We start from the raw sequence: 15,385 nt of genomic DNA on the forward strand, positions 1-15,385 counted from the left end.
GGAAAATCTATTTCTATATTTTATTCCATACAAGTAATGATTTCAAGATATATAGTGAATGTTTCAGTATTTATTTATTAATATAAAAAATATTTATTAATTGATACAAAATGAATTAATATAAAAGAGTTTCTATAATTGAAATGAATTAAAATAAAAAGGCTCAATTTGGATGAAAAATCTATTTATATATTTTATTCCATATTTGTAATGATTTCAAAATATATAGTTTCAAACTAATCTTTCGACTAAAAAATGAGATTTTTGTACTTAATACACACTCATGAAGATTGAATTCAATCAAGATGTTTTAAAGCCTTAACTAAATTAATTCCATATTCGTAATGATTTGAAAGTATATAGTTTCAAACTATTCTTCTGGATAAAGAATGAGATTTTTTTACCTAATACACACTCACTAAGATTGAATTCAATCAAAATGTTTTAAATCCTTAAATAAGTTATCAATTAAAATTAAATAAGTAATTGTTTAATTGAAATTCAATCAAGAATGTTTCAGTATTTATTTATTAATATAAAAAAAAATATTCATTAATATCTATATCTATTATTAAAAGTGCAAAGATTATCAGTATTTCAGTTTTTAATATTTATTTATTAATAAAAAAATATTTATTAATTGATAGAAAATGAATTAGTATAGAATAGTTTCTATAAATAAAATGAATTAAAAAGATATTTTCTATAAATAAAATGAATTAAAATAAAAGAGTTTCTATAAAACAATTAAAACAAGTCACGTATTAAAATAAAAGAGATAATTTTTTAATAAAATAATTTACCAAATAATAAAATAAATTAAAATGAAATAGAAAAGTTGGAGAGAACTACAGCTCAATTTGGATAGAAAATCCATTTATATATTTTATTCCATATTTTCAAAATATATAGTTTCAAACTATTCTTTCAGATAAAGAATGAGATTTCTATACCTTATACGCATTCATTAAGATTGAATTCAATCAAGATGTTTCAAATCCTTAAATAAGTTAGCAATTAAAAGTAAATAGGTAATTATTTAATTGAAATTCAATCAAAATGTTTCAAATCATTTAAAAATATCTTAATTTATTTTGATTGATCTGTTTCGCTGTATGGTTCAAAATTCTTTATTTTATTACAGGTACATTGTGTTTTCTTTGGTAGTAATTTATTTAAATTGCATATATATATATATATATATATATATATATATATATATATATTTGTTTAATTATGTTTTATTCTTTGAATTACATTAATCAAGTTGATTTATTTTTATTTTTATTTTTTTGTGTTTGCTTAATTGTGTCATGTCTACATTTATTAACTAAATAAATAAGTTTTGTAATATTATATATTTCTTTATCTTTAAGGTTTTAAATATTATATATTTAATTCTCCAATTATATACATATTAAAAAAATAATTGCAACCCCTTAAACTTGGGATTTTACTTTTAAATTTTAATCTTGACAAAACATTTCGCTAAAAATTAGTTATAGATAAAATAATACGTTTAATTAAAATTCAATTAAGATGTTTCAAATCATTAAATAAATTACCAATTAAAATTAATTACTATTTGATATAATAAATATTTATTTACCTTGTTAAATATTAATAAATTACTAATTAAAATTAAATAGATAATTTTTTAATTGAAACTCAATCAAGATGTTTCAAATCATTTATAGATAAAATAATAAAATAATTTATCAAATAATAAAATAAAATACCATTTAAAATAAATCCTATAAGTTACTAATTAAAATAAATCCTATTATGTTCCGAATTCTTCAAGATTAAAACAACAAAAATAGGTAATTATTTAATTGAAATTTAATCAAGATTTTTCAAATCATTAAATAAATTACCAATTAAAATTAAATAGGTAATTGTTTAATTGAAATTCAATCAAAATATTTCAAATTATTTATAGATAAAATAATAAAATAATTTACTAAATAATAAACTAAGTTACCAATTTAAATGAATCGTAATTGTTTAATTGAAATTCAATCAATATGTTTCAAAGAATTAAATAGATTACATATTAAAATAAAATAGGTAATTGTTTAATTAAAATTCAATCAAGATGTTTCAAATAATTTATAAATAAAATAATTTACCATATAAGAAAAAGTTACCAATTAAAATAATTCTATAAGTTACCAATTAAAATAAATCTTATGATGTTAATTGAAATTTAATGAACATGTGTCAAATCATTTAGAGAGAAAATATCCGTAATTTACTTTTCAACATTTGCACTGCAATCTTAAATGAAATGACAATTCTAATATTACCTTTATAAGTAAATAATCATTACTTTTTAAATAACACAATTGCCCTTTCATATTTTCTCTCCTTATCTTTAATTTTTAATATTTTAAGTATCTTAATTTCGACAACAAAAATATAATAAAATAAATATTGAATAATTTTTTTAAGGGAGCTAAAAAAAAATTAAATTTTGTTATATTGAATAAATTGCCTCTTTTGGCCGGATAAAAAAAATAAAAAGTAACAATTTAAAATATTATCTCTTTTGACATGAAGAAAAATAAACTCCATAAAAATATATTTAGTGAATAAATTATCTTTGTTGTCAAGATCCAAAAAAAATAATAATTATAAAAAGTACAAAAGGAAAAAAAAAATATCTCTATTGAATAAATTATCTCTTTTTATAAAAAAAAAAAAAAAAATGTTCAAAAGGAATTTTTTTTTTTTTTAATCTCTATTGAATAAATTATCTCTTTTGATAAGAAAAAAAAAATTGAAAAAAATTATTTTTATCGTATAAATTATTTCTTTTGATATGACCCATAAAAAATTACCAAAAAATAAAGTTACCTCTTTGGCAAAATTGAAAAAAATTCAAATTTGTTGAATAGATATCTCTTTTGATTGTACAAAAAAAAAGAAAAAAAAACGGTTATTATGAAATAAATTATCCTTTTGACTGCCAAAAATAGAATTATCAATTAAAATTTAATAGGTAATTTTTTAATTGAAATTCAATCATGATCTTTTAAATCATTTATAAATAAAATAATAAAATAAGTTACCAATTAAAATAAATTCTATTATGCTCCGAATTCTTAAAACAACATAAATAGGTAATTATTTAATTAAAATTCAATCAAAATGTTTCAAATCATTAAATAAATTATTAATTAAAACTAAATAGGTAATTGTTTAATTGAAATTATGTTTCAAATTATTTATATATAAAATAATAGAATAATTTACCAAATAATAAAATAAGTTGCCAATTAAAATAAATCCTATAATTTATCCATTAAAATAAATTATATTATGTTAATTGAAATTCAATCAAGAGGTATCAAATTATTTGTAGATTAAATAATAAAATAAATTATCAAATAATAAAATAAGTTACCAATTGTTTAATTAAAATTAATAAAATAATATGTTTAATTGAAATTCAACGAAGATATTTTAAATTATTAAAGAAATTACCAATGAAAATTAATTACTATTTTAGATAATAAATATTTAATTACTTTGTTAAATATTAATTTAAATTAGATTTTACTTACGTTATCATTTTACTAGTATATATATATGAAAAATGTTAATTTTCACCCGTTAAAAACCGACGGTACGTGTCAATAATAGATTGGTCCATCTGGCGCACACGTTCCTTGCCCTTTTTTCGTCACTGCTTTACCCTCTCATCTCTCTCTTTCAAACCTCTGATCTCTCTACGGAGAATCGACGGACCACCCACCTCACACCCACCATAGCCACTGCCACAACCATCTCTCTCCTCTCTCATACACATCAAAACCCACCGATAATATACCCAAATCAACTTGAACCAGTCACATAAAGGCGAATCGGAGAAGACGATTTCTACTCTCCATCATCGGCGGCAAGCTGTGTTTTCATGTCCTTTCCGGACGAATTCGTGAAGCTCACTGTTGTTCAAATATTTCAAGTCTCTTCACCAGATGCGACACAGGACTGGACTGCAAGTGATCCAATTGGGTGTGCGACCCATGTCGTATGCTTGACGGCCGCACTGTTGTGTCTTTGATTGCAAACAAGAGGCACAGTAGAAGCGGAGGAATCAACCGGAGTAAATGAATCTGCCAATTGGTTGGTGCACACCGAAAATGTGTCGACCAATGGCTCGCCGGAGCAGACCAAGTTTAGTCTGGCGTTAAGAGACCCAGTTTCGTGAAGCTTTATCCTTTCATTTTGTGTTTAATCTGGCATTAATTGACCCAGTTTCGTGAAGCTTTCTGCTAAAATCTATTAGTTGCATACAATTAAAAAAAAAAAAAATATATATATATATAAACTCACCAAACCACCAACACAATCAATGTTTTCTCTGTATCATGAATGTGACCTTGAAAACCAAATTAGAACCCAAAAGACTCATCAGCAATATTACCAAACCCCTCTCTACTCGCTCTTTATCTACATGATAATACACACACACAACAAATCTCTTTATTTTTTTGGGTAATTACGAATCTCTATATTGATGTACATATATATATGCTTGCCTCAATGGGTTTGTTTTTGGTTGTTTTTTTTTTTTTTTTCGATTGTTTTTGGTTGGTTTGTTGAGGTGAGATTGAAGTGGAGGCCATGGAGGGTGATGGATTGAGCTCTTTGGATTTGTAGATGGAGATCGATCGCCCCCAATTTCATCAACGGTTTGAGAAACTAAATGGGTCTCAGAAAATATATATTTTTTCTGACAATGAAAATGGGTCTCCGTTTCAGGTACTGGTTTTTAGAGAGGGAGTTTACTGGAGAGATAAAGATAGTTTTGATGGAGAAGATGGGTTCATCGGTGGTGGCGGAATGTTCGCTGGATGGATGGGTTCGTCGCCTACTTTGAGAGAGAGAGAGAGGAGAGGGGGAGAGAAGGGGCATCTGGTTCAAAAAAACATAAAAAAGAAAAGAAAATTGACACATTGGACAGCACGCATGACAGACGGTGAATAATGGGGAGAGAGAGGAGGGGGCATCCGGTTCCAAAAAAAAAAAAAAGAAAAAGAAAAAAAAGAAAATTGACACGTTGGACGGCCACACATGACAGGCGGTTGCATATAGTGGGTAGGGCAATGTAGCACCACTCATATATATAGTGGGAAGGGGGGTTCATTCTTGAATTTTATAAGAATAACGGAGTAAACTATACTGCTTTGGTTCACGAAAAAAAAAAAAATTAAAGTATAGTAATATGGTCACTATTTGTTTAGTGTTAATTTTTTTAAAAAAAATATAATAAATTATCATTTTATAATTTTAATAACATAAAACTTTTTAAAGAAGTTAAAATTTTCGTGTATTTTTTGTAAAATTTTTTTACAAGAAAGTTAGGTTATGACAGCAAATATTTTTTTTTTTTCTCCTCACCAAACTCCTAAATTACTCTGACACCAGTAAGGCCCTCCGATTGGGTCCATGCTATGTTGGGTTTCGCTATGTTGCTGGGCTCCACTTACTCGTTCTCTGGTCATATAGTTTTGGGCTTGTTTTGGGTCAATTTCCTTTGTAAGATGGAAATGGCCTTCGGGCCTCATGTTCTTTTTGCCAGACACACTTATATGCATATAATAAGAGTTTTTTCGTTGAGTAAGAAATATAAATTCAACGGATGCATATTTTTGACCTAGGCGGGGTATTTCATTTAAAATAATGTTCACATAGCATTACTAGAAAAACACTCAACAAAATAATGTAGGTATTCTAATAATTTTGTTCAATTACGAAAAGCAATCTAACACCATACCTTACTTGCAAAATTGTGACAGTTTAATTTGTTTTTCAAATATACCCAATCTATATATATATATATATATATATATATATATAGCAATATACCCAATCTATATATATATATATATATATATATAGCAATGTTCACAATATTTAATACTATTTTTTAAATTTCTCTATTTTGCATATCATCATTAAACTGTACAAATAACCAACAAATAATGTTTTAAAATCCTACTTTTCTTTCGCATCCCAAAAAACTAAAACGAACGCACCAATCGAAATCCAGCCATCAAACTAAACGTCCAGGGGGCCTGTGCATGGAAAGATGTACAATTCCGTAGTCTGGACGCAGGGAGTTCAATTTTTATTTATTTATTATTATTATTATCAATTTGAATGGCAAATGCTTGTAATCTGGAACCACACAATTCAATGAACGCAAACACAGGTGATGCATGGCTGTCATCAACTCGTGTTGTAAGGTGTTGGGTTAAGTCACGCAACGAACACAAGCGCAATGAGTTTAAAACCGGATTGTTGAGTTTGAAACCCTGAACAGATAAGTTGAGGGAAGGTGAGGATGACGTTACTGTAGGTAACCTAAAACATCCACTAATTCATGTCTTGATTGTGGAATTGAATATAAACACCCAACCACCATACAACCTACCAAGTATGCAGTAATTCCAATTAAGCAAGCCATTACCCCATTAGTAAGCACACCCAGTCTTGTTTTCAACCAATACATAATGCCCAATTATACTACCGCATGCTAAGATTTACTAGTACACGTTTTCCTCATCAATACACAAAATTGCCTAGTCCCAGAAATCTTTAATTAATGTACTGAAAATCAATAATTCGTAATTTTATTTTCCTTAAAAATTTTACTACAATATCAAAAGAAACAAATTTGCACAAATTTAATACATTCAACATAGAAGTACCTCTCTACACAATCTGCTAGGTTTGTCTCTTAAACAATATGCTTGTCATTATTGAATTTACGAGGCAGTCATGAACTCTGAATGTCATGAACTCGAACATTAAGTCTTCTAAGCCAGACTGAATGAAGTATCATGTGAAAAACATCGTACCGTTTGGGAGGCGAATTGATCTCGAAATGCCTTCTAACTTGGACACTCCTCCTCTGCATCCTTATGTACTGTCTCTGAGAGATGCCCATTAGGATTTTCTTCAGGTTGGGGATTTCCTTCACTGGAATTTCGACAGAGAATGACTTCCAGTTCAAAACATCGCTGAATGGTGCCACATAGTGGTCCTTAATGAGAACCGGAACACAACCCGTGTAGAGTGCCTCCACCATTCTTGGGCTCGCCACTTCATAACCACTTGCACATATGCAGTACTTGCTCTTCCTCATCATACCTAAGTATGAAACGCCCTTCGGGAGGTACTTGTGGACCTGGACATCTTCGTCCTTGTTTTCCCAATGTTCTAGGAGGACTGGTCTAACCGGCCCATGAACCCCTCCAGCAAAGAAAACCAACACTGGACGTCGCGAAGGTGATGGACCACCGAGCAATCCAGTGGTTCTGCCTCCTGGGAGATGGATTTCAGGGAAGGAGACATCTTTGGCTGGGTTGAATTTTTCCGATGTATTTGCGTTACATAGAGCCCGAATAGCGTTTTGGTGTAGGTGGGGAACCGTGAAGGAAAGCTCAGGCCCCTGCAATGCAATGCAATAGTTGCTCAGGCAATAGAACACCCCCTATTTGTTTAGAATGCATAACTAATTAACTATATATATTTAGCACTAATTGTAGTGCATCACAGAGTAAATAACTCTTTAATAGTTATGTAAAATCATCTTGATGAATGGCTCGGAAATCTGATGAAGACTTGAGCACACTTCTGTGAACTCTCTTACAAATTCTACTTAGATTGATCAAAATTGAGGACACTGGTGTGTGGGGGTAACCTCCAATTAGAAGTTCCAGATCAGGAGTGTTGAATTCAAAGGCCAGTGTGAATATTGTATAATGGTATAAGGTCGAGTTTAAATGTTAGCAAACCAACTCAAGTCCAGACCTAGCTCACAAGTTCATGCTGTACTTACCAGGCCAAGCTCTAAAAGAAGTAGAAGTAAAGCAATGGTCTCTTACCCAATCATGGCAAGCAAGCATGAAGTGGTCGGCTGCGAGGCTTCGATTCCAATAGGGGTATTTTCCGGCAATAAGATTGACATAGTCTTTAACTGTTTGTCTCATGGGACGCCAATCATGCGAGTTGCTCACATAAAGAAAGTGAACCATTTGTGCCACACTGAAAGGAAGGAAATAAACATGGGCTTTGTCGGGGTTTTTGGTCCGAAAGCGGCAAAACTCCATCTTATGAATAAAATTTCCCTCCATTGCATATATGCTACCACATGGGCCATTATGAAAAATTGGTTGCTCTCCTTCTTCATATACAAACACCTTAAATTGCTTTTCCATTTCCAAATAGCTCCTGCAATTGCAAAGTAGAATTAGCAGTGAGATTGAAGCTCCAAAAATAAGCTCAAAGCTTTACAGCTTCTTCGTTGCTGCGATAACTTTTGAAGCTGTTCTGGTTAAAGCAAAACTAATAAGGTTCTTGCATGCTGTTTTGTGCTACAGTCTAATGAAGATACTAATAATCACAAACTAAAAGTTCCAAGTTGGAGCAAGTTTTCCTTCAAATCAGTAAGCCAAGATGCGTTTAGGAGCCCCAAATTTTTTATAGGTGCATTATAACTTATAACAGAGCACTTTCTCTAGCCATAAGCATTATAGACAAAACGAATCCAAAACCTCGAGGGACATTTCAAGCAATAACTGAACTCCAAGTAGAGGTTATCAGTTCCTTTAAAAAAAAAAATTAAAAATAAAAATAAAAAACCAAAACCCTCAATATGGGTACCTGTGAAAGGCATTGGAATTCCAATAGATTGGACCTCTTGGAAGGTAGTCAGGGTCGTCTAGCGTTACATTTCCGTTTTTAGCTTCTCTAATTGCAACCCGAGCTCGTCCTAGACCTGCTTCAAGCCTCTCTAATTTGATGTTCTTTCCTCGTCGTTGCAAAGTCATGGGCGGATCATGAGATACATTTGTTGAAAGAATGGAGTAGGAAACATTCATAGTAATATTCAAGATCTGTTCCTTCTTCTCAACCTGCTGAATTCATAAATTAATTACCCTTCTACTTACTAAATCACATCAAGTGAAAGTATGATATTATTTAATTTTTTAAGACGGAAGAAAAGAAAGATCTTCAAAACCCAACTTTCAAATAATATTTGATGCTGTTCTAATATTTTTACAGCTGCACTTGATTTAGACAGCCAATGTAGTACATTAACCAATCCAATTTTTAATTCTCTGAAGATATCATGATATCTATAAATGAATAATATATAAATCACTATAATTAATGGCAACAGTATAAAAAACTAAAAGAGAAAAATATACACTTTTTCACTGATATCAGTAATCTTCTATATGCTTAATTTCAAAGATCTACGTGGCTCATACAAAGAAACTTCAAAGTTCAAAAATAATTTGGAGCACTTCACTTCTAACATGACAGCTGCAGTGCCTAAAGATTTTCTTAGAGTGTGAATATCATTTCCCTTCTATGTAAAGCAACAATCTTTATGTAAGTTACACATAAAAAGTTCAAGTTAATTTCCTTATTTAATTTCCTCATAAATTCAAAACACTATTATATACATACACACACACACACATATATATATATATATACACAAGAAAACATATATGAGAAAGAGAGGTTAAACATAATCTGCAGAAATTAAAGGCAGTGAAACCAGGCATCTCTGTGAGAGGAGAGAGAGAAGAAAAAAAAATCGTTTCTAAGGAAGAAGGATTTGATTATTTCAGTATACTTATTGAACATGGCAGTCAATACGATGGCGTTTTAACTTATTTGCCTTTGTTCATTGTGTTCGTACAACACAGATTCATGAAAGGGGGAAAAAGAAAAACTTATAAAGAATTGTTAAACATGAACAAATCTACTATATTATTATTATTTTCATTGAAAGTTCCCTGAAAATATATGTTTCATTAATTCACACACACACACACATTACACACACACACACACACACACACACACACACATATATGTAATTATATATTAATACACACGGAAAAAAATTAGGATTCAATCAAACAGGATGCTCTAAGTTATATGATACTGCACTTCCATTGTCAAAATCAGTCTAACAATCATCAATGAAAAAATTAAAAAGAATAATAAAAGATAGAAAGAGACAGACCAAACACACACACACACAACACACAACACACATATACACACACATATGTATATATAACATTTTAAAATATTTAAAGAAGAGAGAGAAGAGGATCATACTGGTTGTTGGATTTCTATGGCTTCTACAGCAAGTGGTGGTGAAGAAGAGCGATTAAGAAGAGAATCATCTGAGAGAGCCTCTTCTATATGATTAGAACCCACCATTCTTGGCAAATCTAAAAGCGAGCTACGTTCTTTTGGTGATGAAATAGGACCCTCTGTAAAATTTGGATTCATAGTTACAGAAGAAGATGATGATGAAATAACAGAACTCCATACCCATGGATAGTAGTCAGAAGCAAAGACCCAATTGGAGGCCTTTGGACCCACTAAAGCCACAAATCCAAACACCACGAAAAATGGAGCTATGAGCCACAGTAGCCTTGTAGTTGAGGAAGATGATGATGATGATGATGATTTCCACCATGAAAACAGCTTTTTCTTACAATCACCCATCTACCCTCTCTCTCTCTAAAATGAAACTATGGAGTTTCAATTGGATTAACTCCCTGCCAAAATGAGCTGATTAGCCCAACCTTGTCTTTATCTCTCTATACATACATCTATGTATACTTGTTTTGTCTGGGGTGGGACTTGAGAGTGATTTTCTCTCCCTCTGTAGGGAAAGTGAAGAAAATAAGGGATTTGGGTGAGTAAAAGAGCAACAATTGGTAAGAGATGGTTGCGCCACCTCGCCAAGCGCCTTGCCGTTCTGTCCTCTGTTTTTGAGCTCTACATGCAAAATAAATAAAGTACGGGTTGTGTAATTACAATTATAACCCTGCCCAAATCACTGACCCGCCGATTTGTCATTAATATTTGGTCTTGATTTTTAAAATGTATTGTTCACTTCGAGTATTGTTTGCTTCGTACTCGCTGACTTTGGATTAAGGTAATAAAGTCTCTCGAAATAGGGTAATAAACGGACATCAAAATGGTTACTACTTACTAGTACTCTTGTAGGTTTAGGAATATTTAAAAAAAGAGGAAGAACACTGTACAATTCAACTTGAAGTCAATTAAATAGTACAGTATAATTAGTAAATTTAAAAAAAAAAAAAAAGTACTCCGTATCTCTTTAATATAAGAGTAAAAAAATAGTTATACATAATTGTGATGCTTCTAAGTTAATTGTTTAAATACACTTGCACCATACTAAACAAATGTCATATATATATAGTATATGTATAGTATATAATATTAGTCTTCATTCACATGTGTGAAAACAATTTCGCAAAAACCCAGCCTCCTTGTTTCCTGCTGCATTTTTTCTAAATGTCAAGTTTACAATTCCAACCTCAACCGTTTGAGACTTGGTAAAGGAGAAAGCAATAAAATAAAATAAAATAAAATAAAAAAACCTTTGGAAAAATTATTTTTATGTTCTTATTATTGGTATATTGATTTGATTGTTTCAATAGGTATGAGTTAACTTTATTTTATTTTATTTTAGACAATACTTATTTACTCATTAGTAAGTAGATAATTTTTAGATGTGATTCAATCACAAATATACAAAGTAGTATTCTCTTTGTTCCATTTTAGTTGTAAATATTTGTTTTTTTTTTTTTTAGGGGATGCGTAATTAATGTGTTTATATATTTTTAAATTACCAAGTTGTCCTTTAAACTTTAAATTCATAAAATACAGGTTGAAAGATTCTTGAAAGTTTAAAAGGGTAATTAAAAAAACATTGAATTTAATTTGTTTTGACTGTTCAAAATTGACAACTAATTATGAAAAAAAAAAAAAATTGACAACTAATTTGAGACACCTAATAAAATAACAACTAATATGAAACAAAAAAAATAATGACTACTAAATTTATTTAAAAAAATATAATTGGATAGCATCAGCTAGAATGGCCTATTCACCCATTCGTTTACAAGTATTGTTATTGGTTTACAAGTATTCTTTTTATTTATAAAAGCTTACCCTTATAACAAAAAAGAAAAGAAAAAGCAAAGGTCTATTTTAAAAGAAAATCAAATCTAATTCCTATTTTAAATGGTGTTCCCAATTTGTAAAATTGCATTAGGAGATGTCTATAACTGGAAATGACAATAAAGCCCAATATATTTCTGGGAAAGTCCTTGATTTGTTCTATATGTGCAGCTAATTCAAAATAACAAAACTAATATGACAAAACTGTCCTTATATTAGGGGTGGCAAATAGTCAGGTCAAACATGGGTCAATACTCATATTTAACATGTTCAGAACAGGTTGAAAATAGGGGGTCAAAAATGTATAGAGTCAACTTGTTATGACCCGTGGATCCATTAATTATTATTATTATTATTAATTATTTTTTTCCCAGAAGGTTTTAAAATTTTATTTAATAACAAATCAAAAAAAAATCTCAAATTCAGTAATATTTATCAACTCGTTTGAGAGAGAGAGAAGTGAAGGAAAGAGAAGAAATATTGATATTTTAAAAATAATTTTTTTTTAAAAAATTTTGATGTTTACAAACATAGAAAAAGAAAATGTAATTTGCATATTTGGATAAAAAAAAAAAAATGACCTGTGAAACCCAACCGACCTGCCAAAATATTGATGTTTAAAAAATACAATTTTCTTAAAAATTTTGATATTTACAAGCATGGAAAAGGAAAATGTAATTTGTAAAAAAAAAAATTGTCACGTGAAACCTGACCGATCCGTCCAAAATATTAATGTTTTAAAAATAAAATTTTCTTAAAAACTTTGATGTTTACAAACATGGAAAAGGAAAATACAATTTACATATTTGAAAAAAAAAAAAAAAAAAGAATTTTTGACCCATGAAACCCAACCGATCCGTCCAAAATATTGATGTTTTAAAAATAAAATTTTCTTAAAAATTTTGATGTTTACAAACATGGAAAAGGAAAATGTAATTTGTATATTTAAAAAAAAAAATTGACCTGTGAAATCCGATCGACCTGCACTATAATATCAATGTTTTAAAAATAATTTTTTCTTAAGAACTTTGATGTTTACAAACATGGAAAAGGAAAATGTATTTTGCATATTTGGGGAAAAAAAAAAAAATTGACTCGTGAAACCAGACCAAAATATTCGAGTTGGCCCAACCCAAACCGATTTCGGGTTGAGGTTGGGTTGGGGTTGGGATTGGGCTAGATTGGGCCAGCCCAACTTGCAACCCTAATAGTGGGTGAGTGAATTTTAGAGAGAGAAATGAGTTGAGTGTGATATAGAATAGATGCGTATTGCGTGTCTATTATGTAATGGGTGAAATACCCATATTCAATCCATCTTGACTTTCAAATTAAATGATTAAAAATTACCCAACTCATTTTTGACCCATCTTAAATATGATTAACTCAAAACCATTAAAAAGTGGGCAATATGAACGGGCTGATGATTTCTGACCCATTTTACCACCCTAATCTTAAACTTTGTGTGTCATCAATGGGGTTGAGTCAAGATTCTTCTGCGAGGTTTATCCATGCGACCAATGAGAGAATGCTACGTAAAGGACGTGACGCACGTACAGGAAAAAGACGTCGAGTACCGTATAAGACTTTTGAAGTAGAAGACACCGTGTATCGCACGGTCAACTTGGATTACACGTGACAGAGTAACAAATTAATGCACTGCAAAATGTAAAAAAAAAAAAAATAAAATATTGGATTATACTTATTTTGTAACTTTGTAAATATGATGAGACCATTGTAACTTTTTTCTTATTTTTTTATTTATAGTTTTTGAAAACCACAATTTCATTTAAGGTCCCTTAACTTACAATACACAAATATGTCAAGTAAGGTGAAATAGTTACAATTATGTAAACAAAATTAACTCCATGTGAAAATGCAGACCAATTTCGGGCCCCAAATTAAGAGTGGTAGAAGAGGGGAAGTAGATAACAATGCACTAAAGCAATGACTTTTTTAGTAAAAAGGTGAAGAGTGGGTCTTAGTGCAAAGCATCAAGTTCCAGTATCTGAGCAAGTAACTTATGCGAGACTACCTAGATGAGTTAAATTGTAATCAGATTAAGTTTTTTTTTTTTTTCCTTGATAAGGAGTAGTCAGGTTGAGTCTGAACTTGTCTAATCTTACCCGGTGCATGTGTCTTGTAAGAGTATTGCGTATGTTATAAAATTAATTATTCTTACTAGTAAAGTGTAGAAATATGTAATTTTTTAAAATAAAAAAGTGAAAAAATATAGAGCAATTAATTTTTTCTCAAAAAAAAAAAAATGGATTGACTAGATAATAGATATGTATGAAGACGAAGAGCAATTACTTCCCCATTTGAGGTGTAAACAAAGTTGCATCCCGTGGCATGCCACCCCTTCCATTACTAAAATTAAAAATGTTCTTGGATTGCATGTGGGTTGTAACTTGTAACAGACCGACAGTATTCAATATGGCTGTATTCGGAAATTCCATAATTACCAAGGGTTGAAATTCTTAGTTTTGGGACCAAATCAAGGCCAGTGACAACGTCATGCCACTGCAACATTCAGGTTCTATAAATGAACAACCCAACACCTCACGCTAGTACCACCTTTTCCCTTCGGATAAGCTTCACCTACTACAACTGTACTACCAATACCCACACCACCACCCGAATCATTTCCACTCTTCTAGTTATGGTCCTCTTGAAACTTTGGTGTCCTTTGATGCCGGAAGTTATTCTATGGTTTCTGATTAATGGTCATTAAATATGTTACGGTGATTCAACGAAACCAATGATTTGAGATTATTTTTAAAAAAATTATTTGGTACTCTTGCTCAAACTAATTTTTGGGATCACATTTGCTTTAGCATATTAATTATTTTACTTTATTATTATTTTTTTTCAAGTTATGTTGGGCGGGTTTAGAACATGTCACTCCTATTATTGGTCGGTCTCGTTAAAAAATAACTAGGCTCAGGTTCAGGTGCAATGGTAGAGGGAAGTTTTCTGATTTTATTCCTCAACTTTTGGCCAATTTCAATGTTTAAGATCCTTTTTTTGCCCCTTTTTTTCACTATAATAGAAAGGTTATGTATGTGTAATATTTTGTGATTCTTTTTAAAGGTAAAAATGGACCCTGATTGATCTAATTTTTGTAGTTAATTTCACTTAATTATTGGGATTTTTTCTCTATTTTTTTCATGATATTTAAAGATAGTTACCAGACAGGTTTATTTTTAATTAAGGTCATGTTTAATACTATTTGTAGTAACTAGAAGTTTCATTATTCATAAATAACATATTAGAATTTAATTTTTTCTTGAAATTTGTGAATTCAAAGTTGCTCCTTCCTTTTCTTGTCACAAGTTAAAGAATA

At 30.1% G+C, this 15,385-nt stretch overlaps 1 protein-coding gene across 1 annotated transcript; it reads right to left on the bottom strand.

Annotated features, from left to right (window-relative positions):
* Positions 1-6,671: 6,671 nt before the first annotated feature.
* LOC132314612 (probable glycosyltransferase At5g03795) lies at positions 6,672-10,554 on the bottom strand. The gene is made up of 4 exons (XM_059813452.1): positions 10,159-10,554; positions 8,680-8,930; positions 7,902-8,247; positions 6,672-7,465 (listed from the first exon to the last, which is right to left on the bottom strand). Exons 1-4 carry the CDS (start codon positions 10,552-10,554, stop codon positions 6,791-6,793), a joined length of 1,668 nt encoding a protein of 555 aa, XP_059669435.1. The 3' UTR covers positions 6,672-6,790.
* Between the last annotated feature and the right edge of the window lie 4,831 nt (positions 10,555-15,385).

The sequence above is a fragment of the Cornus florida genome, unplaced genomic scaffold (genome assembly GCF_030987335.1).
Source record: "Cornus florida cultivar Cherokee Brave unplaced genomic scaffold, ASM3098733v1 CherokeeBrave_3.0.0_Hap2_Chr06, whole genome shotgun sequence".
Lineage (NCBI taxonomy): Eukaryota > Viridiplantae > Streptophyta > Magnoliopsida > Cornales > Cornaceae > Cornus > Cornus florida.

What these genes read in the sequence shown, in the direction of transcription:
- LOC132314612 (XM_059813452.1), bottom strand. Translation starts at nt 10,554, where the DNA reads ATGGGTGATTGTAAGAAAAAGCTGTTTTCATGGTGGAAATCATCATCA. An exon ending in AATTCCAATGCCTTTCACAG is followed by an intron (nt 8,248 to 8,679) that starts GTACCCATATTG and finishes TTGCAATTGCAG; the next exon opens with GAGCTATTTGGAAATGGAAA. An exon ending in TGCTTGCTTGCCATGATTGG is followed by an intron (nt 7,466 to 7,901) that starts GTAAGAGACCAT and finishes ATTGCATTGCAG; the next exon opens with GGGCCTGAGCTTTCCTTCAC.